A 27405-nucleotide genomic window follows, 5' to 3' on the forward strand; every position below is an offset into this window, starting at 1 on the left:
TAGAGGTCGTTCCATTTGGCGTATATGTGTCCCTTCTTTTCTAACTGTGTGACAGGACAAGATCTATTTTGCTTATCAGAAACTTCAGATTTAGTGCCTAAACTCCTTTTCTGGCATTGTCAAGTGTGATATCGTGGTGCAATTATAACAAACTCGACAGGACAAGTTACGATTTACCTTTTTGATCTTCTAGATTTCCTATAAGATACCTTTGTCCCTCCAACCAGTTTAAATTACGAACAACTTATCTTTCAGACAGCACAGACCGTCAATTGTAACTCGTAGCACTCGTACAACAGGACCTACATCACATGTATAAAAAGGTACCCAACTTCCTTACAAGTCTACTCCAAAGTATAAGGATCAAGCTATACACAAAAAAAAGCATATTAAATTGCGTAGCTATTGTTAGTTACTAATCAATTTTTCAGGTAAGAACGCTTGCAGCTAAAAAAAATATCTTAAAGACAAGCAATATTTAAATCGATGTGCTTTCATCATAGTCATTATTAACTCCTTTAAGCCGAGAATATTAAAGCTTATCATGGAATTAAATAACATATATATATATATATGTATATGCTCTTTATATCGCCATAATAAATTTATAGTATAAAAGAATATCTAAAAGAAAACCTATTTCCAGGAATTCAAACCGAATAAAGCCATACAATATGTTCCAGTTGTGCTAACTCGTGAGAGAATTTAACACTAGATTCGCGTTTTTTCAAAACAAACTCAAATCCTGTTTTCTTCATATTTAGTTAGCCCAATTATTGCTAAACCTGCAAATATCGCAATATTCTTAGGAATGGCACAATATTGGAAACGGCGTTTATAAATTTCGCGAGTTTAATCTTAATAAGTCGTGAATGTTTAATTTGAAATCACAAAAACGGTACTATTGCCACTGAAATTTATTCTTTTCTTTTTTTTTTAAAAAAAAAATCACAAACTCTGGGCATGTGATGTCATCGAAATCGTTTACAATGCACAGACAACCTCTTGCTACTTTCAAAGTCTATCGAACGCGAGGATCTATTTGACAATGGTATGTTGATATTTCATCACGATCGTTGTATGTTCATACCTGCTGCTTCTATTGTTACTCTAGCCTACTACCTATATCCCCACCATTGTGAATGATGATGGTACTGGATCGAACATTTTATTGATTTATTGATTTATTTTTAATTTTTGACTGATCTATTTCTTCATTTTAGCCCACAACGATGGAATTTGGGATGTTGCATGGTCGAAAAATACAAATTATGTAATCACTGGATCAGAGGATTCTACTGTCAAATGTTGGTGAGTCTCTTATTGTATTACACTCTAATAAAGATTGTACATTCACACGAAAAGTATATAAATATTTATCTATGTATAATTCCAATAAACGCATTATCTTAGGGATGGTACATCAGGAGAATTACAGTTTGATCTCGAGGGACATTCTTTGGGGGTAATATCGGTTGATGTGACTCAAGATGGAAAACGTGGGTAACCAAATAATATAGTTGTGTGCGTGTGTGTGTGTGTATTTTGAACTTATTTTTTTTTGTCCTCCATTATTACGACATATATATACATATATATAAAGGTCTTGCATCTTCATCGATAGATTCAACTATAAAAATTTGGGATCTTGAGAATAGTGGTGCTCTTTTGAATACAATCACGGCTTCATCTCTTGAAGCGTGGACCGCTAAATTCAGCCCTGACGGCAGATTTGTTGCGACAGGCTCGCACAACGGAGAGCTCCACCTTTACAATGTCGAGTCTGGCCAAAAGGCTCACACTTTTGCTACAAGGCAAAAGTTCTTGATGTGCACTGCCTATGTAATGAGTCTAATTGATAAGATTTTTTCTTTTCGTTAATGATAACCTAACCTCTTTGTTATACATGTGTATGTGTGCATATCTATTAGAGCCCAGATGGAAAATATCTTGCTGGCAGCGCAGAGGATGGCACTATCTATGTGTTCAATGTAGAAACCAATCAACTCGCGCACACACTCTCATGTAACCATCCACAACCTCCAAAAGAAAAAAATCATGTACACTATGTAAATATTAATCTTGTATTTGTATTCTGTACATTTTTTATAGCTCATGCATTGGCTGTCCGCACTTTGGCCTTTGCACCAGACAGCCGTACACTTATCAGCGGTAGCGACGATAAGTGTATTTATGTTCATGATGTTGAACATGGACAGCTTGCTTCAGCATTGACTGGCCACAGTGCTTGGGTTCTTTCTGTTGCCGCCAATCCCGATATCAGTAAACAACAATTGGCTAGCTCTGGGTCAGATAAAAAAGTCAAGATCTGGGATCTCGCAATGCGGTCTGTAATAGAGACACAGGAGGTTCATTCGGATCAGGTAAATATATATACAAGCGCTCACACAGTCAATCAAATCATTGCATATTTTAATAACATAATATATATAAAAAGGTGTGGGGTGTTGCATGGAATCCTGAAGGAACCAAGCTAGTATCTGTATCCGACGACAGATCTGTCAAGTGGTTTGCTAGCAGTGGATCTTCATAATAATTCTATAAGCATGCATCCTTTGTTATTGTTATTTCTCAAAGTATGAGAAGATAATAATAATAATATTAGGGGTAATCTCCATACTTTATGCAAAAGCGGAGCCTGTATGCCATTTTTACTGTAGCAAATGAATCAAACAACTTTGTATAAAAAGTACTGTAAAACGCCAAAAAAAAGTAATACAAATCCAGTATTGAATCTCTCTCAAGCCTTCATTTCTTCATGCCATCCAGAATTATGGCAGACGATCCTAATCATGTCATCAATGCTACACTTGGCTCAGTATATAAGCTTATACTAGCCATTCCTGGGTCTAATATTGCCTTGACATATATCAAAACTGCCTATCAACACGATCCTTTCCGTATAGTGCTCGAGCTGTTTTTGGTTTTTTTTGCTCTCAAATACATGCTATCAAAGAAGTACAAACCTCATGACAATGCAGTCAAACTAACAGAAAAAGTAGAGTTTACATACAGAAAAATGCCTATAAGCAATCCCTGGCTCAATAGATATTAATTAGCTGCTTTATTTTATGCTTGATGCTTTCCATTTGATTTTTGCAGGAAGTCGATGACCTTGTAGAAGAGTGGCAACCGGAACCACTGGTACCCACCCTCAGCTCTTTTGATAAATTCAACCTCAAAAACTCTCAGCAAATTAATGGACCTCAGTCAGTCAAGCCAAAGGTGGCTGATCATTCAAAACCCCTAATGAACTTAGCTACTACAAACTACCTGAATTTAGTTTCGTCAGAACAGATACGGACTAAAGCCATTGAAACACTAAAGAACTATGGTGTAGGCTCATGTGGTCCACCTGGTTTCTATGGTACAATTGATGTTCACATGGATCTTGAACATGACATAGCACAGTTTTTGGGTACTGAGCAAGCAATTATCTATGCGCAAGGATTTTCAACAATTTCATCTGTTATTCCTGCATTTTCTAAGCGTGGTGATTTACTGGTAGTGTAAGTATATATCCACTTAAAATTGACCCCTGTGCTGTTTTGTTTATTACTCATTCATTGCTTTAAGTGATGAAGGGGTCAATTTTGCTGTCCAGAAAGGTGTCCAGATCTCTCGATCAAATGTGAGGTGGTTTAAGCACAATGACATGGATGACCTTGAACGTGTTCTTGAAGATATTCGAACAGAAGATGTACTGGTAAGACGTACTTCATTATGTTATTATTTTGGCTGTATACTCAAAAGAAACGAGGGGGATTTATTTGTTTTGATTTTCTTAGCACAGAAAGAGATTGACACGTCGCTTTATCGTCACGGAAGGTTTATTCGCAAACCAAGGCGACATCGCCCCGCTTGATAAGCTAGTAAGGTTCTTTTTGCTGATAACGCAAATCATGTTTATCTGAAGAACCTTGTATTTATTTTTTATATAGCTTGATTTGAAGAAAAAATTCAAATATCGTTTAATTTTGGATGAATCTCAATCAATTGGTGTATTGGGTAGCAGAGGCGCTGGCCTGACAGATCTATTTAATGTTCCTGTAAGCCTTTTTTTTTTAAAAAAAATAAACAAAATAAAATAAAATAATAATAATAATAATAATTGATACAAGCTTAAAGTAACAGCTCGGAATTTTTAATACAACACTAGGCTACTAGCGTGGATATGATTGTAGGGTCAATGGCAAATGCTCTTTGTGCATCAGGTGGATTCTGTGCTGGCAATGAAGAGGTTGTAGATCACCAGAGACTTGCTGGAAGCGCATATTGTTTCTCTGCTTCAATTCCGGCAATGCTTGCTGTATCTGCTTCTCAAGCAATTTCAATTATTCTTAATCAGCCTTCCTTGCTAGCAGAATTGAATGATCGTGCTCGTTCTTTCCGTGTCGTATTGGCTAACAAATCGCTTGAGCCTTTGGTTGATATCCATGTAGGCGATATTGAGTCGCCTTCGCCATTTTTTCATATCCGTGCTAAGCTCTCCTTCTTGCGATCTCGTCTGCGAGATTATGAAACGGAGTTTTCTCGAGAAGACGAAGAACAACTCCTGCAGGATGTTGTTGATGAATGTGCCTATCAAGGCGTATTGACCACCCGAGCAAAATATGTTTACGATCAAGAACGGGCCTGCCCTAGACCAAGTATCAAAATACATGTCACTATCGGACTCAGCAAGAAAGAGAATGATAAGGCAGCTGGTATTATCAAAGCAGCTATCATCAAATCATTCAATAAGTGGAAAAAGTAAGAAGTACACTACATAGGGTTTTGGTATTATTATTTTTCAAAGTTCACGTTTATCCATCATATCATATCATATTATATCACATTACACTATACTTTACTACTCAATATTGTTTAAATACATATATATATATATATGTTCATTTCTATTAATAATAATATTATATAGTGTCATAAAATGCCCCGAAAGTTAAGAACTTTTGAGCCTTTGATAAATTTTCTATGTTTGACATCTTAAGGGTAAAACAAGTCTAAAGATTCCTTTTATAGTATCCTAATTCTTAAAGATTGGGAAATTTCTTTTTATATGTTCAAAACGAAGCTCCTAAAAGCTGGATATATATATATCTTCTTTACTATGTACATACTTTACACTCACTATTGCTAGAGTACCATAGATGTACAATATTTATCAATTGCATCATAGACGAAAGATGCACATAATATTTCAGGAAAATTATGTGGGACATACTTTGTTTCAACTGTTTTTTTTTGGCAGACAAAATTTACAATGCTTTATCACTTTCTAAGAATATACTATTTTGAGTCCACATTACTTTCTAATAAACACTACAAAAAAAGAGTCCACATAAAATGGCTAGAACATGTACTTTTTAATATACTATATAGAATATACCCTAAAAAAGATATTGGGAGATTTTATAGGGCTCGGGATTGTAGCTTCAGTATATTCTATATTTTATTTTCTCTCTCTTATATAAAGAACTATGGTCCAGCCCAGACCTTTTAAGAGCTTTCATACTTCCAAAAATTAAAGCACAGGGTTACATTTTTATGTTCAAACACGCCTCGCCACAGCTCCAAGAAAAAACAGGACTTTATTAATAAGCTGACGCAGCAAAAATAAGAGCTAGCTTTTAATAATAATGAAAGGGAAAATGATGTTTACTTCAGTATTACTAAAAAAAATATGGACGTGATTACTGATATTAGATATATTGGTCTGATATAAAACTAAGAGCCCGAGACGCTATATAGGACTCCACACTAAAAAGACGTTTAAAAAAACAAGGTAAGGTATACACACGTTTTATTACCCTAAGAATTACCAAACGTATTTAAACGACATTTATTTTCAAGGAATTCAAATCGAAACATAGTGAGCTAACCATTTGAAATTCCATCCTTTCCTGGAGTGGTGAATGTGACGGAGTCGCATAGGCAGTGACCATGGAGAGGACAATGAAAAAAGACGTCACGCTGAGCATGATGGTCGTCCCCTTTTGGGTACACGAGTTTTTCACCTTCTTTGTGTGTAGCGCTTTCTCTTTTTTTTTCTTTTATTTTTCTGTACATTGAACCTCACCAAACGATCTTTTTCTTTTCTTTGGCAAGACAAGATCAGGGCGCTGACTGTAAATATATATATATATAAAGGTAATGGCAAATATTGTCTTAATCATGCCTCAGAATCAAACTGACAGATCCCGCGTCTTGTTAGTCTTTTTTTCGTGTATCATATCTATTTCAGCATGTCTACACCTTTACTCACGCATAATCATACTCAATTCCTGAATGGATATCATGGCTCAATGGATTCAATTGACCATTCCTTCCGTGATGCTTCTCCACCCCTTCCGCTGCCGATGCCAATGCCGATGCTTGGGCAGATCCCGCATCATCAACAAACTTTCTTTCCTCCAATGGTTCCCATTGGGACTCCTATTTTTTCGGATCACAACATGCAGGACTACTGCGACTATCTGTATCATGTCGGGTTCTTGCAAGGTAAGCAATCGATTTTAATCCTAGTACTTCGGTCTCACTCCATACTTTATAGGCCAATTCTCGGATATTCATCTCGTCTTCCCCACACTCCAAAAGTCGTATGCTCTTCACTCGCTTGTTCTCTCACGCTCACCTGCCTTCTTCAGACGACTAAGTCAACCTCACGGGAAAAGTTTGGAAATAGATCTCGATTTGTCGTCCGAAGCCATCTACACTGTCCTTAGCCATTTGTATCGGCCCCTGAGTTATGGAGATGTGTGCTTTATTGTTAATGAGAACCCACGTGTTGCATTGGAACTACTAGAAGCTACTGAAGAGCTCGAAATGGAAAGTTTATCTGACATGTTGATTCATTCAATCAACCAACACCTCAACCAGATATCTATTTATCATTGGATTCGTCTGTTGCGTTCGTTTACAACTAGCCGAAAAAGATGGACCGAAACACTTCAACACCATCTAGTTCAATATTTGACTCACAGGCTAGTTAACCAACTCGAAGCTTTTCCAATTGGTGCAAAGATGACAGGTGGGATCTGTATTGGTCAAAACGAAGCGTTTGGATATATGCCGGCAAAGACACCTCCATTGCGAGGCATGGTTGAATTGGCTAGAGCTTACTCAATGTTGCCAGAAAGCTATATGAAACTATGTCTAGAACACGAAGATTTGCCTGTTCAAGACATGATTCAACGCTTTCACTTTGCCAAACAGGTGCTTATGTTCCGAGAGCAGTGCGGAAAGCAAAACATTACGGCTGTCATGCGGTTTGATCAAAACCCATGCGTCCTTATTGTTAAAAAAGTGGGTCGTAAGGCAGGGCGATGGGATCTGTCACAGTATGACAAGGTATAACACTCGTATTGCTTATAATTATATCCCAAAATAACATTTATATATATAAAGAAGTGGGTTTTGTATCTTTACTTGACCTCATGGACATTTTTTTTGTATACAAAAACCATTTCTCTCAAAAAAAAACCACTGACAAACTTTGCTCTTGAACTGCATGCCTATATAGCACTGCAAGGGAGTATATGTTCGTGTTCGTGTGTATATGTGTGTATGCTTGTTTTTTTTGCGAGTGAGTTGGTGGCTGTGTTGTGTTTGTGTTTGTGTTTGTGTTTGTGTGTTTGCTTGTTTTGTGGAAGGGATGATATTAAGGGTATGATAATATACTGGTTTTGAAATCATCGAAATAGATCCTCAGTCTAACATACTCTGGCCCATGCAGATCATCTACACAGCCCTGTTTAGTACGCTTGTAAAAACTAATTAACTTTTTACCTTCGCTGTATGCCCTTCCTTGTACACCGTATGCCTTCTCAAGATAGTTCCACAGTGTCTCACTCACAATATCAGCATGGGTCTCTGGGGCAGGTCTGTATTTATCCAAAGGAAGTCGGATATTTGGATCTAACATGCCATTGCTACGAGCCAGTTTGTGATTTGTAATCTTTCCTGGCAACGGTGATCCTTCCCCTATATTACATATAAGAAATATGTATAAAACCAAGCAATATATATTTACGTGTGCGGAATAGCATCCAGGTTCGACTCCAAGACTTTTCAACGAGATAATGCTTAAGAGACATGTCCTCTCGTCGTAATTCCTGGACGTACAAAAGTTGTTCGGCTTTGCGTCGACGGTCCAAACTCCCTTGCTCGTCTTCTGTTTTCAATGCTTCCAAAATCCCTTTCACCTTGGCCTCTTCTTGGCCCTCACCAAGCTATCAGGTACATACATCTTCAGAATAGGTCTCAAATATTATACACTAGAACTCTTACCACGCGAGGCTCTCCTTCCTTCTGACAGCCAAAGCAGACCAAATCCCCTGATTCTAAATCAAATTGAACAGGGAACACATCGCCCTTGTTTGCAGAAAGACAGCCACGGCACACTATACACTGAGTTAAATTATTTTCTTTCGCTTATAAGTTACCTTGGCCATCAGCTGTTGGTGCCATGCTGAGATGAGTTGCTGTATTTTCTTTGCAAATTTCACAAAGAGACGGTGCCTTAATGGCAACAGTATACATTGTCCGTTTAGCTTCGCTTGGTTCATCAGCCACGTCTGAGAGATGGCGACAGAGAGAATTTTGACATGCATAAAGTTGTTTAAAAAGGTCATGCCACGTTGTATCGGGTTTTTTGTAAGTAATTCCGTAGTCGCGCTCTGCTAGACGTCGATACAAAAGGTCATTGGTAAGAAGAGCGCTGAACTTTTTACAGCTCGAACCCAGTGCAACAATGGAAGGTACATCGAGAATGAGTGCAATATTAAGAAGCGTCTCGGATGACAATCGCTGTATGGGTGCTTCTGTCATGAACGTATAATAATAAAGTGAGAAAGCAAAGAAATAAAAAAGAGACACGAAAACAAAAGAAAAGAAAATGAGTTGAAGAGGAGGAGTCTCGTTATTTTTGCGCTTTGCGAATAAGAGTTCGGCGTTTTTTTATGTGACTGTGTACGCCTTGCTTGGGTCCACTTACTCACCGAGAGGCTTTTTGTGAAGCACAGCACAACATGCTAATCAAGAACTGTTATTGATTTGATCACCTCAAGCTGAATGAATTACGTTTGTAAACATAAATCTTAAAGTTGTTGTAGCAATTATTCATGATTAAAAAGGGTCTCTAAAATTTTTGATCATTGATACCACTCCTCACATGTTTTCCCCATTCTACTCAAACGAGGTATTCAAAAAGAAATCATTTGAGATGAATCAATAGAAAATTGATCGGTTAGCTTTCGAAAGTTCTTTTTAGCTTTAAAAATAAATCCTTTTTTAGTAAAAGGAAAGAAAAGCATGTATAGCATCGTGGTTCAGTTTATAAATAAGTGCTATTTTAACTACAAAGCCCTAAATATAACTGAAGTATGATGTCTATTAAAATAATTAGTTGTATACAGTAAATGATCTTAACAACTAATATAGATCAAAGTCTCTTATCGATGTTTAAAGAGTATATATATATATATATTGCTGATACTGTGTATATAATGTTATCAATATTAAAATAATCTTTTATAACTATTTTATTATACTTTATTATATTATAAAAACTCAAACAGCCGGGTACTCTTGATATATAATGTCTTTGACTAAAGTATATCACAATTGTATTATTAGCAATAATTCTTTTTTGACGCATACAACTTATCACTTATAGCAGATTACAGTGTTTCTAATTGAGATCGAGACAGATTAAGATTTTTTAGATCAACGAGAGTTAGATTTTAGATGAAGAGAAAAAAAAAATGCGACAAACAACTGTTAGTTTTTAGGCAAATAAGGATTATTCTATAAACCTATATAACTGTACGAATCTAAATTCCCGCAAAAAAAACTCCCCGTTCTCGATACGACAATATAAGTTATAGAGAATAATTTCTTATTTGTCCCAAGAAAATAGAGCTGATCGACAAAGGTTATGTAAAATCTTCTGCAATTTGATTTTTTTTAAAATCTACATATATTCCATATCTTCCTGCAATTTTGGTACGCAAAGGATGCTTGGGAAAGCGATCAAAACATTTGTGAAGTTACCTTGATTACAAAGCTGAAAGATCCTTAGAGTGAATAAACAAAGTTTTATTTGCTGAGTCTTTTAGATGTGTTAGGTTTATTTCATTTACTTTGGTAATGAGTATAATATCCAGCTTAAATGTCCACTTGGGCTATCTACAGCTAAAAGAAATGGTCCCCCACCCAGAATAGAAAAAGTTAAAGTCAACTTTGAATACTCAGCTTTTCTGTCTAATTTACATACTGCTGTAAGAACACCTGTTGTTCAGTACTAATATAATATTCAGAGATAATCTACCAAAAACAAATACGAAGTGTCTGTTCGGAGGATTGCTTTAGATGACAGTCTTCAAAATAAGCAGCATTGTGTACAAAAGCGTATAAGCTAAAAAGAAAAAGAAAGAAAGAAAGTTATTAAACCAATAAATAATTAACAATAACAGCAGTAATAAGAATACAAAGAAAGACATTACTTTTCTGAAACAAAGAAGATAAGCAAGTGTATTGTTCAGACAGTGGATATTTGTATCTTCGCTAATCCTAGGGGCACAGCGTTTTCTGGTGAGAGACTACATTTTAATTTTACTGGACCACACATTGCAACTTTCTTGCCTGCACGGAATAATTATATCTGGTCCCTGAGGAATCCTTTTTACTATAATAGTTTGTACAAGCCATGATATGAAATAGTTGTACCAAGATTTTCTTTTGTGCTTTGAAAAAAAAATTAAAAATACAAAGGTGGGTGGGGATTAATTACCAGTTGGCGCTTTCAAACTGGCTTTGACTTTTTTTTAATGATAAACCTTGGGCCATTCTCTGGTAATATAGATAAGATAGGTTAAATAAAGAGAAAGACATCCTACGCGTAAGAAGGCCAATGAATAGTAAAATTCCCAACAAGATTGCGTTCCAATTTAATGACAATAACTCACAATCTACTATATAGCTGACTATTGATATAGTGTATTTGCGACTAATTGCTATTCTCTATGGTCAATTAAGTCTAAATTTAGGGTTACTAATTGAATATATTGTATGAATTTCAGGACACACAATTTTTCCCTGAAGGATCAGAGAGAGAGAGATACCGGGCCCCGAACGGGTGATCACTTAATTAGTCCGGTTAGATAGAAAGTTGTCCCCGTAGGACTGTTGGTACCATTGATACAAATTTCTTACTCTTATTTATTGTCACAAGGAATTTTAGATGTTCGCATTATCTTTCCAATAAAAAAAGGGGAAAAATCATATAAAAGACAATTCTGCAGTATATAAAAAATTACTCTTTTGCCTAATTGTTTTCCAGAATATTCTCACTCTCAAGGTGAAAAGCCGTAGTATTGTAAATAAGAAGAAAATTAGGTTTAGATAGCGTCTAATTCTATAAATGATTTATTGTGGATGGAGTAACATTTTCTGTAAGTTTATGTAACCAAAGTACATGCGTGGTATAAAGCTTTGTATCTGATCCGCTGTTATCTTGTATTCTGTACATACTTTTCATTGTAACTCGGCTAAAGTTTGTCCCTTATTTTACCGCAGTATGATAAGACGGGTTTAGAATATTAGTATCGACAGGGTTTACAGCAAAACTCTTGTACAAGGTCATCATGAGTACACCTAACAAACTTCGTATATTATGTCTTCATGGAATGGTTCAGAATGGCCCAGTGTTTCGCAAGAAAACGGCCGTGATTCGTAAAAAGCTCGACAAGATTGCTGAATTAAGTAATTATATTCGAGATCTAATGACAGTAATGGTATATAGAATCCTAATGATCTACCTTTTAGTATATGTTACCGCGCCTCATTTAATTGTTGATCCGCGCTATACATCCGATGCACATAGAGAAGCTGCTGCCGATGAGCATGCACCTGAAGGTAATTTCATACATTTGATGAATTTTTGGCTAGAATAGGTTAAATAGAGTCTAAACCGTTTGGATGGTGGCACCCAACTCCAAGTGGTGCAACGCCTGAAGGCTACTATCAAGGATTTCGGGAATCAGTTGATTATTTAAAAAATATACTTATTGAGCAGGTATTGTATATAATATACTCTTGTTAAGTGTATAAATGAGGGTGTAAACATAGACTTTGATTTTAAAGGGACCTTTCGACGGTGTTTTTGGTTTCTCGCAAGGTAAGATGAACACAAAAAGAATAATATAAACTAATATTCTAAAAAAAAACAAGGCGCTGGTCTTGCTGCTGTCATGTCTGAGCTACTTGAGAACCGTGGTGTGATGCCTAGTCTGGTTTCTAAAGACTTTGGTCACCCTGCCTTCAAATTTGCTATAATATGTGCTGGATTTAAGCTAATTTCTCAAGAGGCCACCCAGTCCTTATTCTCTGTTCCAATTAATACGCCAAGCATGCATATTTATGGAGAACAAGATACACTTATAGTCCCAGAAAAGGCTATTGCTTTGTCAGAGTTATTTGTTAATCCAGTTATACTTACGCATCCGGGAGGGTAAGTGAACACAATATATATGTATATATTTGGTCTAATCTTTTGCGTTATAGTCACGTTGTTCCTTCAAATGCTGCGTGCCGCAATGAGATTACAGCTTTTGTGACCAAATTTGCTACTACTTCTTAGAAAATTTATATATATATATATCAATACACACACACATATATATATACTTGTGTTTTTAGATGTATCCGCTTGTATATGTGTATGAGTATGTGTATGTGTATGTGTATGTATGTGTATATAATATACTCTTTTTCAGTGTAATAATGCAATGGACTGCTTTTCTTTGAGGCTTCTTTTAGTTATTAGAAGATAAAGAAGAAAGAAGTGCTTTAGAACTAAAATCTGTCTCTTTGAATATTGTTTATCCGGGAAGTTCTTTCGTTTCCCAGCCCTAAAAATTTTTTTCTGCTTATTTCCAAAAGACATTTCATTGGTGCTCCGAAAGTTTTCGCTTCTTTCTGAAGTTTTTCTCTTTCGTTCGTCCTTTTTTTTTTTTTTAGCACAACCGACTTCTTTTATTGTTTGCAGTCTCGGGCACTGTGATATTTCTCTGTCATACTATATTCTTGTGGAACTCTGTTGTGTCTGCAGTGTTTTCATACCAAAGTTACCTTTTCAAAAACAAACCGTTTCTCAACATCCCCTAGCCATTGTTCATTGCAATCTTGATTCGATTCCTTCTACCATTAGCGACCTTCTTGTCTCACAACACTCTTAAACCTCTTGTAAGTCTTTTGTTTTTTGTTTAAATCTGAGACTGAACTTAAAAATGGCGGCCCAGGGACTAATTCTATTGACGACGCAGCCTGATGCAGTTTGTTCACAACAACCAGCAGTACTATAGTGGATATCCACCCCAGTCTGCACCAATATCTTCGTTGCAAACACCAGCTCATCAGCCTCCGGTACTACCTCAGCTAAATGGCCCACTCCCCGATCTACAATCATATAATCCACAGCAACCAATTGTGGAATATGGATCATTGGAAAAGTCTAAAAGAAAACAGGTCAAGAATGCATGTGGTATGTTTAATTTATTCTTCGTTTGCACGGATGATTAAATATAGCATAAATTGACTCATCAATTACTGCTGTATTAGTCAACTGTCAAAAGGCCTGTAAAAAGTGTGATGATGGAAGACCTTGCCAGCGTTGTATCAAGTACGATCTCGCTGACACATGTGTAAACTCTGCACGTAAAGAACGCAAAAAAGGAATTAAACGAGGACCTTACAAACGTAAGCCTCAACAAAGTAATGGGTCAGATGATGGAACACCAGCCTCACCTAATGTGGCTGGTTCGGCTATCCAAGCTGGAATATACTCTACCTTGGCCCACAACACACCAATTGCTCGCGCAAACCCTGCTACATTGGCATATCCTTCCTTCGGAACAGGCCAATACGACCCATTTCACGATGTAAATTATCAGAATATGCATCCTCATATGATTACCCAAGCATATATGGTTCAATCTTCTATTCAGCAACAGCAGCAAGCACAGCAACAGCAGCAAGCACAGCAACAGCAGCAAACACAGCAACAACAACAGCAGCAGCAACAGCAACAACAAATGTACTCTATGCACCCTTCAATTATTCAGTACAACGCTACTATAAATGCTGTAACACCTAATCAAGGTCAACCTCCTATCAGTCATGTTAACTTTAAACAAGAGCCGCATACTGCTCAGCACAACTACCAGCGCTCTCCACTAGAAAACACTCCAACTCCAGTTAAAACCGAAATAAAAAGAGATCCAAGTAGTACAGAATCTGATGAAGAAGGGTCCAAGTTAACCATTCTTTCTCAGCTATGCAGTGATGTACTAGATAGAACTGACACTCCCAAGCAGGAGGTAGACCCAGTTTTGTCAAAGCCTACTTCTCCCAACTATTCACATCATAGCACACCCGCTTCTAGCAGAGACCATTCACGTGCAGTCTCGTATGACCCTGAAGTGATTGGAGCCAGAGCAGATCAGACAAACTATCGTAATACACCCACATTTGGTCATGACTCGCCCCACGCATACGTAAACGGGCATTTGACACATAGAGCAAATGTGTTGGGATATGGATCTCCTAGCACATCACCTATGACCTCGTCTGCTTCTTTGCATACACTTCATCAACAACACTACCAACAACAACCTCAACAACAACCTCAGCAGCAACCTCAGCAGCAACCTCAACAACAACAACAGAATTTCCAGACTTTGCCCGGTCATAACGACAGTAACGTAGCAGAACACCCAAACGGTGGTGGTAGCAACTGGCACAACACCATGTCTCAATGGTAGTTTGGATCAGACAACAGGATCAATACTCGGAGGGATCATCATCGTGTATTATATGCATATTTATTTTTCCAAACCCCTCTCCTCCTCCTCACACACAAACCAAAAAACACTTGATTTTTTTTTGCACTACAACACCCCACTTATTTTTATCTTATTTGGTTGGATAGTTTCTTATATTGCTTACCTACATAGATTTGTATTTCTTTTTCTTTTATTTAGTGTATCTTCAATGTGTACATATTCGTAATCTTGTTTTTCAATAGCCATCATTTATTTTGAATAATGAAAACACATAAACCTTCAGAAATATCTAGTATTCATGTGTCAGTATTTACCATTTTATAAACCATGCAGTTTATTGAATCCTATATTTTGAATCACTAAAAGTGAACTTTTATTAATTTTTATTATGTTTTAAAGAAGAGAGAAATATTTATAATGATAAATGTTACACGAGCGGGACAAGGGGATATGGGAAGGGTGATTCCGAAAGCTCGTATGCATATCTATTATATTTACACCATAGTTTTTTATTTGTATGAAGCATCTTATTAAGCTTGGGAGGTCTGATGACACTCAAAAGAAGATAGTCAAAAGAGTGATCACAGCATTAGTTTGGAGGGTTTTCTAGCTTTTCAATGTTTTTTGGGGGTTTTTTTGTTTTTGTAAATTATGGTAAATATAAGTATTAATTTTAAAAGAGAGGATCGAGGTCCAATTCTTGACATAGCGGGTTAAGGTCTTGCGAGCCGTACCAACAAAAGCAGAAGGAACAAAAGGAGGATCTTCAAAGATGAAAGTCCAGTGATGACGCCATATACAGTGGTCCCTCGATAATTTCAAGGCCAAGGCGGGAACTAAGTACCTTGAAATTATCGAGGGACCACTGTAGCAAGAAGAGTGCATCCAAAGATAGCAGAAGGGGGAATATATGAGTTCAGGGAAGACGGAAAAGAGAAGAAGCGAAAAGCATTGTGTAGTGCGGTTGAAGTAGGTATTGTACCAAAGAATTCCAGTCACATGCCGATCCACGCCGCGTTTTTGAGAGGCCAAGTGAAGAAGAAGTGGTCTTGGGAGTCGGAGGATAGGGAGCGAATAGAGCAGGTAGGAGAAGGAAAAGCAAGAGGAAGCAGAAAGTGAAGATGGGCTCGGCAGGAAGTCTTGTCATGGAGGCCACGAAGCCAAAGTTTGCAAGCCACAAGAGGAAGAGGGAAAGACCAAAATTTGCGCCAATGGCGAGAGTCAAGAGGGTGATCGGAATAGCGGGCACGAACGAGATGGTGGGAACACAGCCCGTGGAAAGTGCGGGTGGAAAGACGAGCCCGAGTCTGAGAAGATATAAGCCAATAGATGTGCCATCTTGAATGGACAAGGACGGATATTCTTCGGCCAATTCACGAAGAGAGCAACAAGCACGGACAATGATCAAACGGAATGTGAGGGTGTTGAGTTGAGTTGAACTCGACCAAGGAACTTATTAATAACAAGAGAGTGCCGATGGCAAGTGGTGATGGAGATTGTCCGTAGCGACGCCGGGGCAGGGTCAAATGCGTAGATCTGGGAAACCAAGAGATCTTACCAGGATAAAGGGAAGCGTGCTTGGGAGGCAGGGACAATGGTGACAGCTGAGAGAGACAAAGCAAGAAAAGTAGTCTAATTTACAACAACATTATCAAAGTTGTGTGGCAGACGGTCGGTGGCAGTGAAGACTAAGTGCAGAGGAGAGGTAAGATCCTGCCATCCAGAAGGATGTATACTTGGAAATAGAAGAGGAAAGAGCGGAGAAAGAGAAGGGAGTGAAGCCTGTAGTAAGCCAAACATCCAGCGCGGGACCAAACCAGGCGGAAGCCGAAGAGAACAAACGATAAGTTGAAGCCAACGAAGTTGCAGAGCGCTCTGCTGCGTCTTAGGATCGATGACACCAAGTCCACCTTGCAGGCGTGGGAGGCAGAAAGTATTCAAAGAAATCGGAGGGAAGGTACCACATTGAAGGAAGCCACCCATCATGGGCCAGATCTTATGAAAAAAGGACATAGACAGAGAGCCCACACGCAAAACATGCCAAGGCTGAGAGAGTATGAGAGATGTTAAAACGATGGCTTTACCCCAAAAGGAGATTTGCACTATGGGGGTACTAAGCCAGGTTGCTCGAACAAAATCTTATGTGAATCTTAGCCAATGGTATTATTTTGTAGTTGAGGACACTAAAAGACAAAAGTACAAAATTTGTACAAGATTCATAGATTATCATAGCATTTATAGAATAAGCTTTTGCACATTCTGCTTTCTTATTTGAACCCATATGCACCTAGACTCTCGAAGAGGCAAAGTGTTCTTTCCTTTGACTCAAATTCTGGAAATGCATTGTTTTTTTTGTATGGGGCCAGGAAAAAGCTCAGGATTTTATTAAAAGACTCTGATTGTGCAATACATTGTCAACCTTGTGTATGTATTTAATGGATTTAAGGGTTTGTTCAAGCTCCTTTACGGCAGCTATCTTCTCCAACTTTACATCAACCTCCTCTTCGATTACTTCTAAAATATCTTTAATAGGCTCATCTGTACTTTTTGATAAAGACTCTAACAGTGTTTTCTTTTTCTCCACGATAAATTCACTGATTTTACGGGTTTTTCGACCAAAATTTGTTCGATATCTGTTCCTCCAAAAAGACGTACAAATTTTGTTTGCCACTATTAAAACTGTAACCCAGTAATATTGCTTTCTGAATTTTAAGATTGTTCGAACAACTTGACTGAGTACCCCCGTTATATATTCTAAAGAACTCGATCAAATAGAGTGAAACTTCGTTTTATTATGGATATAGATATATGTTTTATGAAAGTAAAAAAATAGAATTTGATATGTGGTGTGGTCACCACGAGCTTCTATCCCAGCCTGGACTCTATCTGGCATACTCGCTACAAGAGTACGAAGAAGACCTGCTAGATCAAGTTTCTCCCACTCCTGAAGAATGCAAGCCTTGAGCTCTTGAAAATTGGCTTTTATGGCATTCCAAACATGCTCAATTGGGTTCAGATCTGGACTTTGTAATGAGCAGTAGTCAAAGCGTTTAATTTCCCAACGGTTTTTCCAGCACGTCGTGTAAGACCCAGTATGGGAACTGGTACCATCTTCTTGGAATGGGAACATGGTGTCCATTTCATCATTCAATTTCATATACCAGGGATTGAAGTCCTTAGACAAACAATGGTAATATGTGACTTGGTCTACAGACCCTTCGAGAAACGATAATGGTTCAAGACTATCACCCTAGAAACAACCCCACGCCATTACGGAATCCTTTCAATACTTCTTTGTTGTTAGTGTAGATGTTCCTGGTGTCTCTACCCTTGCTTACGAATTATGGCTGGATCAGAATCATTTCCCTTCAGCATAAACCTCGACTCATTTGACCGAAACGTGGTACTCATGTCCTCGGTCCCAAAAATGGCTCTAGCTCTGGCCCAAAGCAACCGATTCTTCTTCTGTTTGTGGGTTAAATTTGGCTTCGAAACAGGGGTAGAATACCCAAAGCCTTTGGTCCTTAGGTATTGAATAACTGTATCTCTACAGATGATGACGCCGACAGCTGTCAGATTCCTTTGATGATATGCATAACTTTCAAAAGGGCTCTCACTCGAAAGCAAAGATTTGTAACGTCTGTGACACTGAGTTTCTTTGAACTTCTAGGCCTGGTATTTGTTTTTGCAGTACTAGCCTCTTCCCGACGTTTTATGGTGGTGTTGATTGTCGTTCGAGGGATACCCATGTCGTTTGCAATCTCAATTGGGGTGTTTTTGGTTTTATATATCCAAATAATACCGCCACACTCAAGCTCTGACAATTCACATCTTTTTGAGGGAAATGTGGTTATTTCATTTCTTGATATAAGTTATTTAGCTTTAAGATAAAGTTCTGCAAAAGGAAAAGAAATATGGTGTGTCCAAAAAGAGGTGTATTTCTGGGGAAAGGACAGTGTTTTATTTTGTCGGAGTGCACAATGGTGCGTGGAAAATTGTTTAATGAAGGACAAAATCAGTGGAAAAAGCAGATGAACTGTATTTTGGACATTTATGTGAAAGATGAAGTATAAAATATCTTCATTTAATTTAGAAGGAAATCCAAAGGCGGGATCATACACTTAATGTATATCTACTATGGTTATTAAGAACCACCCCTACCGATTCACACGAAATCTCTCAAAAACGAAGTATAGTGTTATCCGTACTTATTATTGTTAATACTATTATTTTTGATTTTTTGTCAAATGTCCATTTCCCAGAATAGAAACACATGTAACCAAAGGGTCTTGGGCTGAGTATCATTTATTGAAGTATAGATTTTTAGTCCTCTTCTTTAACTTGAATTGTTCTGAAGAAGTCATTTAATATTCCCAATGATTGTTTTCTGTATTTTGAAATATTTCCATAATATATTCACATCATATATGAAATGAAAAGAGATCATTTTATGCGTTTAATGTCAGATTCAATACATGTCAATACATATGCGTATACTCCAAAAATCGGCTGACATTCATCCTAAGGTGTTCTATCAATCAACTTATTTTCTTCTTGTCTTATAAAACATATATAGTATAAGAGAGTGAAACATTGTTTTAACAGCTTTTGTGACGTCATACAGTGTGCTTGTATTCCAATTGCTACACTTATTTGAGCTATTCGAGTTACTTTTTTCATTTGCGTTTTCGATTGGATCACTTTTCCATTAGCCATGCTAGACACAATCTTAATTAAACTAAAAAAGGAGATTGCTATTGATGGAGACCAAGGCAAGATTTCCTTAAAGATCGACTCTTCCTTTTTTTTGCAGTGATAAACAAACCCTTATTTAATTTCATTTCAGGTTCCTCAATTGGAAGTATTTGGACATATGTAGAAACAATCACAAGCCAAGAAATATCTGAGCATAGCGAAGATAAATTTGCACATCCACAAATCGATTTAGCATATCAGAATTATGTATGGCGTTTCTTGAGACTTCTTAAAGACTTGCAGTTCTTTGAACGAATTGACGATGATCTGTCAGATAAATCATCGCTTGAAGCTAGCCCATCACAATTAGCAAAATTGAAATCTTCGGCCTCGGAAAGAAATGAATCTGAAATCTCTTCTTCATGGACACAGTCAGAATCCAAAAATGAGAAAGAGAAAGAATCCCTAAGCCATCCAAAGAACGAAAAAAACTCTAATACGATTGAGGTACACTTAAAATGAAACAATTTTCAACAATACATATTCACAATCATTAATTCCAGAGGATCCCGGATGTACCAAACAGCTATATACTTATCCCTAATATTGCAAAATTGGAGTATAATCAAGTCTTAAACTTATTTGGATCACGCTTGTATGCTGTTGCCAAAAAAGAAATTCAAAATAAGGAATTGTTTAAAGATGTGCCTGTAAGTAAATTGCATTATAACAATTGTAAAAACATCATCTAATATCCCTCTCTTTAGCCTGGCCCTTTATTGTCAAATAATACAATAGCTGCTCTAAAAGTAATTATACAATCCCGGCACAATGGAGTTAGTCAGCATACATTGGCTGATTTGCTTAAATTCGACTCTCGTGCCACTGGACAATATTTGAGAGTATTGGAACAAAAAGGTGCAATGTAAGAAATTATAATTTAGAGCTATATTGTATAAATATCAGGCATTGATCAAAATAAATTTAGTTTCCGGAATGTTTCTACATTAAATGGCGCAAATCTCAATTTGTATACTCATGTTCGCTTTGGTAAACCTGCTAAGCGTAACGACGGAGTAGCGAAAGAAACTTCTGCGGAAACAGTGGATAGCTGCTGTGCCTACAACACAAACAGACTTGGGATTGCTTACTCGCACGAACTTTTACTTTCCAAAATTATCGATTTACTAAACAAAGCTCCAAATGACTCTATATCCAGCAACGAGATTCTTAGTAGTCTGGTAAGGCAATTAACTAACTATATCACAATTATAACTTTTCATTGTAATTTAGGACTTCAATTTAAATAATACAAGTGTCCAAAACTGGTTAAATCGTGCTATTGATACATTTTGCTTGAAAGGACATTTACAAAAACTCAACTTTCGGGATACATCAAAGAGTAAAAATAATCAATCCGTAAAACTTCCCAAGAATCAAGACGGTAAACTTTAATATATGTATATATGTATATACTATAATATATCTAATCATACGCAACATAGAAAAAGAATCCCGCCCTAATTATATATCATCTAAAAACATTAAATGCGAACAAAGGCACTGTATCGAACTTCCGGTTATAAAGGCAAAAGCATGTACTCCATATTCAACCAAACTATTACGAGATGTAACTCTCGAACATCAAATAATAATGGTCCTGCGTAAATCCGGTACAAAAGGTGTCACTCAAAAGGCAAGTGACATTAGCAATGCTTTGTTGGGGTTCTCTTTCTTATACTTACTATAGGATATTGCCAAAGAAATTGGCTGTGAAAATACTTCTCCATTTACTCGAATCATGGACAAACTTGTCAATCTAGATGGAGTAGGAAAAGAATCATACGCTGCATATCGGCATCTTGAATCCAAAGGACGTAACAGACAGTACCGTTATTATACGTACACTGCTTATAAGAAAGTCATTGATAACATTGATATTGACGATGAATTCCATATCCCATCCCCTTTCACTGACAGCGACATGGTCGAATTCGATTACTTATCTATTCGATCTAAGATTCCAGCTACAAGGAACTCGGGAAATCAATTAAACTCTACGACGTCTAGTAAAAAGATAACACTTTCCAAAAATACTCAGTCTCAGCAAAAACATGCTGAGGTCGACATTCATAAAGAAAATTCGGCACGTATATCACATCTCGAACCAGAAAGTAATGCTTATGTACCTTCAAACCTCAAAAAAGCAACAAAAACACCTTCAAAACGTTCAGCCGAGAAATCAAGTGAAGAAAATAATCCGAATGAAACCCCAAATCCAAGGCAGAAACGTACTAGGAATATCACTCAGCCGAATGAGACTAAACCTGCTTTACCCAAACGAAATACTAGAAGCTCTATATTAGCAAGCAACACTCTACTTCGAGAAACAAGTGTTGAAGAAACTTTTAATTCCGAGCCTTCTGATGTAGCAGTCGTTCCAACCAACAAGGCACTTTCTTGCAATTCGGGCAATGACATAGGGATGAATAATCCAGATCTGGAATCTGTGCTTCATCTTAAGCCCCAAGAGAAATCTAGATATCCCAAACGTAGCACCCAGGATACTCGTGGATCTGTTCATCCTGATGATTCGGTTACAGAACCAATCAACATCCTTACGCCGAAATCTCAAGAATCTGTATTATTGGTATTGAAGGATAAAACAGAAAAAAAGGCTGCTACTAAGCCTGTGACTACTGCAATTTTGGATAATAAGGAATCCTCCTTTGTGGAAAATACTCAAAATGGATTAGAATCAGGGCAAGCTACAAGTCATTCGAGTCCAGACGTTGACAGACAATCTGTCGATCTTACCAACCTTCTAGAAAATTCCAATAAAGTCAATGTCATTAAAGGCGGTGTGGGTAAAATACCGATAGACAATACCGCTGCTAAAAAAATGTTGGATAAAAAAGCACCAAGAAAAACAAGGTCAAGAACGACACTTCAAACTAAGCAAGCCGATAAACCTATCTCTGTCCCTACTCGATCTTCAAAAAGACTGTTCGAAAGTACTAGTAAAATATCCGACTTCTTTTCGAAGGCACCTCTTAAGAAAACACCAGCCATTTTACCAAAGACAACAACTTATCCACTTGTTGAATCAGCCCAAAATCCTTCGCATGATTCAGTGACTGAACCAATCATCGAGCACTTACAAAAGGACTCGTCAAAGGTAGTAACTGCTCCTGTTAAGTCACAGTACAAACCCCAACAAGAAGCAACAAATGACCGAATCCAATCGATTAATGCGGAAGAAGCAGAAAAGAGTATATCTACAAAGCCATCGGATATAAAGAAGCATACCGGGAAACCTGGTCCAGAAACCCCTGATGAAGACATGATCAACGTAATACCAGAAATCAGAAAAAGACTTAGTTCTACAGAAGACAGTCCGTACAGTAGTGCTTCTGAATTCCCAGAAAGTGAGATTGCAAATGTCTCTGGAAAAGAAGAACCTTCAAATTCTTCTGAACACCAAAAGAAAAAAAGAAAAAAGTCTTCTCCTCACTTAAGAGAACCACATAATAGACTGTCCAAAAAAGAAATGCAGGTCAACTACTATTTGGAACAGCGTAAAAAGGTTTTTATGGCTCTTTTGGAGGAATGCCCAATCTATGTACGTAATCACGCATTCAGAAATCTATACTGTGATAAGTTTACCGAACTATTCGGCGAAATAAACCCCTCAAAAACAATTTGCCTGAAAACTATATGGAGAACTGCTAAAGAACTTCACAAAGACGGGTTGGTCGAAACGAAGGAAATTTCTACCACTCTCATGAGCGGAGCAATCATGAAGAGAGGCGTTTTTTACCGCAAAGGGTTAGACCTGGATGGCCCTGAGTTAAAGAGTTATACTTCCATCTGGAACAAAGACCATTTTGTTTACCCTGGAACATACTCTATAAAGAAATTCGAAAAGATTGAAAAACCAGTAGAGCGTCTTACAGAACGCCTAGGACGAATGGAGAAAGATCTTGAAAAAGCCAAAAACAACAATTCGGTCGAAGTTAAGGAGATCGAAAAGAAGATTACGAATATGAAGCAAAACATCAATAACTCAAATGCCGATGAGATTTCTACTCATAGACCCTCAACAGGCTCTTACGGAAATTGGATGATCATTGGTATGCAACTTGGCTACATGTGTGCCAAGAACATTAGGTGCAAATTACTCCACCAGTTCTTTATCGAGATTTTTGAAAGAAACTTACCGGGGGTCGATTCTAAAACTCGGTGGATCTCAATCAGAGCAATTGTCGAACAAATGACGTTGGCAGATTACTTTACGCTTATTGGATTCTTTCAAACAGACAATGAAATGAGAGAGTTCATAAAAAATCCTAAAAACAAAAGTGTGAAGATCCTTAACCTCCCGAAAAACATCCGTCTAATTATTTTCTCGGATAAAAACAGGCTCAGGCGTCGCATTTGTACCCTCTTAGAAGTTCTAGAGTGGCTAAATCTAATCAAGAGAGCACCCGGGGGTGCAGATAAACTTGACCTACCACCGAACCAAATTGTATCTGATGAAACTTCTTATATCGTGCTTGATCATGTGTCAACATTCGACCTTATGGATCCGGAGCGACGCACTATACACCATTATGAAATTCGTGATGCAGGTGATATACATGTCTATTGGAGTGATCTCCAGTATATTTGTAACAAAATCGAGAATGAACGACCAGATTTCAGTAAAGTTAACTTATCTGAGGAGGATAAAGCTCGTATTCTCTCACTAATATCGGCGAAAAACTGGAGTACAACTTTTATGTTTACGGATGCACAGAGGACAGCCCTTAATGCCTATATAAACCCAAAAAACGGAATGACACCTTTAAGAAATGTCCCACTTTGTAAGAAAATTGCAAGGAAACTCGGACTTGAAAATCCCATAATTCAAGGCTACTTCAGAAAAATAGAGCAAGCTTTCGTAAGAAAAACCGAAAAGAAGTTTTTGCGAGTAATTGAACGAGAAAATGGCACCGATATACGTGGCAAGAAAAGGAGCCGCTCCAAAATGTTTAGTGAAAACCCAAATATCACACTTCGCACAACCCAGCCGTTTAAAAGACGCGTTTATTCTACAGGTGCTATTCGCATGGCGAAGAGAGCCATTAGTAAAGGTGATGGTGATATTACAACTGACACTGGAAGCCAACCTATGGGTTTGTACCATGATACTGCTGACGAAACCCCCGTTGTTGGAGAAGGTAAAAGATTATTACTATGTTTAAACATGACATTATTAACTTTTACATATGTACATGATTGTTAGCCGATTTTAAGGAATATACTGATAGACCTGCTTTCAATCGTATCCCTTGGAGTGAAGATGAAGATGAGCTGCTCGTTTACTGTTATGTTATTCTTAAACATCGGTCTGAGAATGACCGTATGCGGTGGACTCTGGCAGTACCATTCTTTCCGGAGCGGAACAGACACAAGATGCGCGGACGTTTTTCAAAAATTATATTAATCCCATCTTATCAGAGAAAGATATTTAATATGATGAAATTGTGGAAAATACTTTATGAAGAAGGCGTTGCAACCGGCAGAATTAAGGAACTCCCAGAGGGTATTTCAAAGCAGACTTTTGGTATTTCAGACGAGCTTATTTATTTCCTCGAAAGATCTAGGGATATATCAGAGTAAGATTTAAATTGAAATTTAAAGTGTGATATTAATTATATATAATTTTACTCATTATGTTTTACAGAAACAATTTACCTACCAATTCTTTGAATTTGCCCTGCAAACCTATTGAAGGAGTCAACTTCCCCAAAATATCAAAGCTCGATGAAAAGGTTTTCTTAGAAGACAACTATCACAGGGCAGTCAGCAGGAAGTCTAGACAAGATATAATCTGCTCAGTCACATGTACTGCGAAATTTTCGGATAAAAATGGCTGGGATACTGTCCTTACAGACCATCCCACAGAAACGAATATCAAACAAAGGCAAATAATGTTTTTGAAGGGTTTCCACAAAGTGAGTTTAGTTAACAGCTCATATTATCACATGCTAATATATATATTATGGTTTCCTACCATTTAATCTATAATAGATGGTGCTGCTTACACCGGAGGAGTACTACGATACTTTTTATGTATATGCCATAATGAACCAGATGCCCCGAGGACTTTCAGCATTGGTAGCAACAGAACAAAGAATAGAAGGAATTGTAGCTAGGCTCAAGTCAACAAATTTCCGTAAGCTTCCAGGTACACTTTTTGGTATATCTGACCGGTAAAGTATTGAGATTTACACGATTAATATATTATATAAAACCTTACATTTTAAATAATTAGCTTTACACGTCGCATGAGTGGAACATTCCCACATAATTATTACCAGAAAGCACGAGAGTACTTTAATCACATGCTCCAAAATAAAGGCCTTGAAGTATCCCCTACCTATCTCAACAGTGGTATAATGGGATGCTTGTTGGATCAATTTTCCGATGGAAAGGTAATTTTTATAAACGAAAGCTAAAAAAATAAAGCACAAAAATAACACTTTAGAAACAGCTTGTATTTTCTATAAAAGACTTTGAGGAATTTTCGAAACGACCTTCATTAAATTTCCATTCGAGCCGTTCTGTTGGTACGTCAATACATCTTGTTATTTTTCTTAAAAAAAGAGAGAGAGAACTGCTATTAAACTTCGCAAGTTTATTTGTTTAGATTCAGCACGACTTGACTTTGATATTATGGTCAAGACTCATCAGCATCAGGAACAAGAAAATATACCAGAGCATGTCGAGTACAATTCTACTGCGATACTTCTTACTCAAGATGCTTTTGAATCCGCATACAATAATTTAAAACACATGAATAACTGCTTACAGACTCTTATCGACGATATTGTGGCTGCTCTTTCTCTCGCAAAACACGATGGCTTATCTATCCTTGAAATCAAAGTAAGGCTCACATGTACACACACACACAGAGAAAAGTATATATATATGTAGAAGAACACATTTTACTCATTTTCTTTTGAATAATAGAATGTCATACCATTACGCCAAAAAATCCAGGACTCGGACATCCGTAAGGCTATCCATATCATGACTGAACATAGCCCTCCTTTGGTAGCTTATGTTGGCTATGAGGCATATCGACTTGTTTTAACCACATGTCTTGATCAATGGGTGGTAATACCAAGTACTGCATTCCGAAATAAGGGAGACAATGAGGAAAATTCTAGTAAATATGAATCTTTAGCGGTAAAAGGTGTTGTCAACTTGCGCATATGGAATGATGTCAATGGAACAAGAACCGAGTCTGTGTGGAATGGTTGTGTTGGTGCTGTTACTGATCTCATTATTAATAAGCCTGGAATTACGGAAGCCAACATAGAACGTTTTTTCAAACACGTATTGGTTCGCACAGAGATTCAAGACTTGCTGAATACTCTAGTAAAGCAAAAGATCCTTCGAAAACTAGTTATGAGTACTACCAAACAGAAGGCTAGTCTATTTGGAAAAAACTTAATTATGGAAACAACAGAACCTGATCAGATTCAAGCCTTAAAAAGAACGTGTTACTGGGTAATCTCTGGATATTATACAAGAATCAAAGCATGATTTTTGTACTGTTACACTATATATTTCAATAAAATAATACACAATAATATACAATCCTCCAGTGTTCCTTTATTTCTTTCTTTGTATTGATTATTGGATATAAGAATATTTAAGATTTTAATGACAGAAAAAGTGGTAATGTCCGTTGTTTCCTTGCTTTACAATAATAATATAACTGAATCAGTTCTTTTATTTGAGTTGATTTGCTTTAAGACGATTAAATAAGACAATTGTTGGTGGGGAAGCATTG

The 27405-nt window shown here is 37.2% G+C and overlaps 8 protein-coding genes across 8 annotated transcripts; 5 read left to right on the forward strand and 3 right to left on the reverse strand.

Annotated features, from left to right (window-relative positions):
* Positions 1-311: 311 nt before the first annotated feature.
* On the forward strand, positions 312-2763 carry PHYBLDRAFT_189407 (hypothetical protein; the record flags this gene model as incomplete). Its single annotated transcript, XM_018439658.1, has 8 exons — positions 312-354; positions 998-1051; positions 1224-1311; positions 1414-1499; positions 1604-1842; positions 1932-2025; positions 2113-2384; positions 2459-2763. The coding sequence occupies 8 exons, from the start codon at positions 312-314 to the stop codon at positions 2552-2554; spliced, it is 972 nt and encodes a 323-aa protein (XP_018284097.1). The 3' UTR covers positions 2555-2763.
* A 31-nt stretch (positions 2764-2794) lies between these two features.
* PHYBLDRAFT_119509 (hypothetical protein) lies at positions 2795-4777 on the forward strand (the record flags this gene model as incomplete). Its single annotated transcript, XM_018428686.1, has 6 exons — positions 2795-3019; positions 3124-3530; positions 3598-3721; positions 3810-3893; positions 3963-4070; positions 4181-4777. The coding sequence occupies 6 exons, from the start codon at positions 2795-2797 to the stop codon at positions 4775-4777; spliced, it is 1545 nt and encodes a 514-aa protein (XP_018284098.1).
* A 1489-nt stretch (positions 4778-6266) lies between these two features.
* Positions 6267-7377, forward strand: PHYBLDRAFT_152862 (hypothetical protein; the record flags this gene model as incomplete). The annotated part of the gene is made up of 2 exons (XM_018433015.1): positions 6267-6522; positions 6575-7377. The coding sequence occupies 2 exons, from the start codon at positions 6267-6269 to the stop codon at positions 7375-7377; spliced, it is 1059 nt and encodes a 352-aa protein (XP_018284099.1).
* A 14-nt stretch (positions 7378-7391) lies between these two features.
* On the reverse strand, positions 7392-7985 carry PHYBLDRAFT_160700 (hypothetical protein). Its single transcript, XM_018434231.1, has 2 exons — positions 7810-7985; positions 7392-7761 (listed from the first exon to the last, which is right to left on the reverse strand). The coding sequence occupies exons 1-2, from the start codon at positions 7943-7945 to the stop codon at positions 7682-7684; spliced, it is 216 nt and encodes a 71-aa protein (XP_018284100.1). The 5' UTR covers positions 7946-7985; the 3' UTR covers positions 7392-7681.
* Positions 7986-11665: 3680 nt separating this feature from the next.
* Positions 11666-12800, forward strand: PHYBLDRAFT_79652 (hypothetical protein; the record flags this gene model as incomplete). Its single annotated transcript, XM_018443487.1, has 6 exons — positions 11666-11784; positions 11848-11937; positions 11985-12097; positions 12166-12199; positions 12253-12532; positions 12586-12800. Coding segments are annotated over 6 exons (712 nt in total), but the record flags the coding sequence as incomplete, so codon positions are not given.
* Positions 12801-15630: 2830 nt separating this feature from the next.
* Positions 15631-16847, reverse strand: PHYBLDRAFT_175587 (hypothetical protein; the record flags this gene model as incomplete). Its single annotated transcript, XM_018437522.1, has 4 exons — positions 15631-15729; positions 15847-16316; positions 16423-16468; positions 16506-16847. The coding sequence occupies 4 exons, from the start codon at positions 16845-16847 to the stop codon at positions 15631-15633; spliced, it is 957 nt and encodes a 318-aa protein (XP_018284102.1).
* A 784-nt stretch (positions 16848-17631) lies between these two features.
* PHYBLDRAFT_119524 (hypothetical protein) lies at positions 17632-18108 on the reverse strand (the record flags this gene model as incomplete). Its single annotated transcript, XM_018428688.1, has 1 exon — positions 17632-18108. A coding segment is annotated over one exon (477 nt), but the record flags the coding sequence as incomplete, so codon positions are not given.
* Positions 18109-18844: 736 nt separating this feature from the next.
* PHYBLDRAFT_152867 (Homeodomain-like DNA binding domain-containing transcription factor) lies at positions 18845-27155 on the forward strand (the record flags this gene model as incomplete). The annotated part of the gene is made up of 16 exons (XM_018433016.1): positions 18845-18931; positions 19014-19068; positions 19711-20066; positions 20123-20269; positions 20327-20484; positions 20548-20800; positions 20853-21003; positions 21065-21243; positions 21310-24781; positions 24847-25219; positions 25288-25558; positions 25635-25816; positions 25879-26038; positions 26092-26173; positions 26254-26489; positions 26577-27155. 16 exons carry the CDS (start codon positions 18845-18847, stop codon positions 27153-27155), a joined length of 6741 nt encoding a protein of 2246 aa, XP_018284104.1.
* Between the last annotated feature and the right edge of the window lie 250 nt (positions 27156-27405).

The sequence above is a fragment of the Phycomyces blakesleeanus genome, assembly GCF_001638985.1.
Source record: "Phycomyces blakesleeanus NRRL 1555(-) unplaced genomic scaffold PHYBLscaffold_39, whole genome shotgun sequence".
In the NCBI taxonomy this organism is placed as follows: domain Eukaryota; kingdom Fungi; phylum Mucoromycota; class Mucoromycetes; order Mucorales; family Phycomycetaceae; genus Phycomyces; species Phycomyces blakesleeanus.

Bases quoted from the DNA above. Each gene is read 5' to 3' on its own strand.
- PHYBLDRAFT_160700 (XM_018434231.1), bottom strand. From the start codon at position 7,945: ATGTTAGATCCAAATATCCGACTTCCTTTGGATAAATACAGACCTGCC. The intron at 7,762-7,809 runs GTAAAAAGTTAA...AGGGCTGTGTAG, and splicing joins AGGAAGGGCATACAGCGAAG to ATGATCTGCATGGGCCAGAG.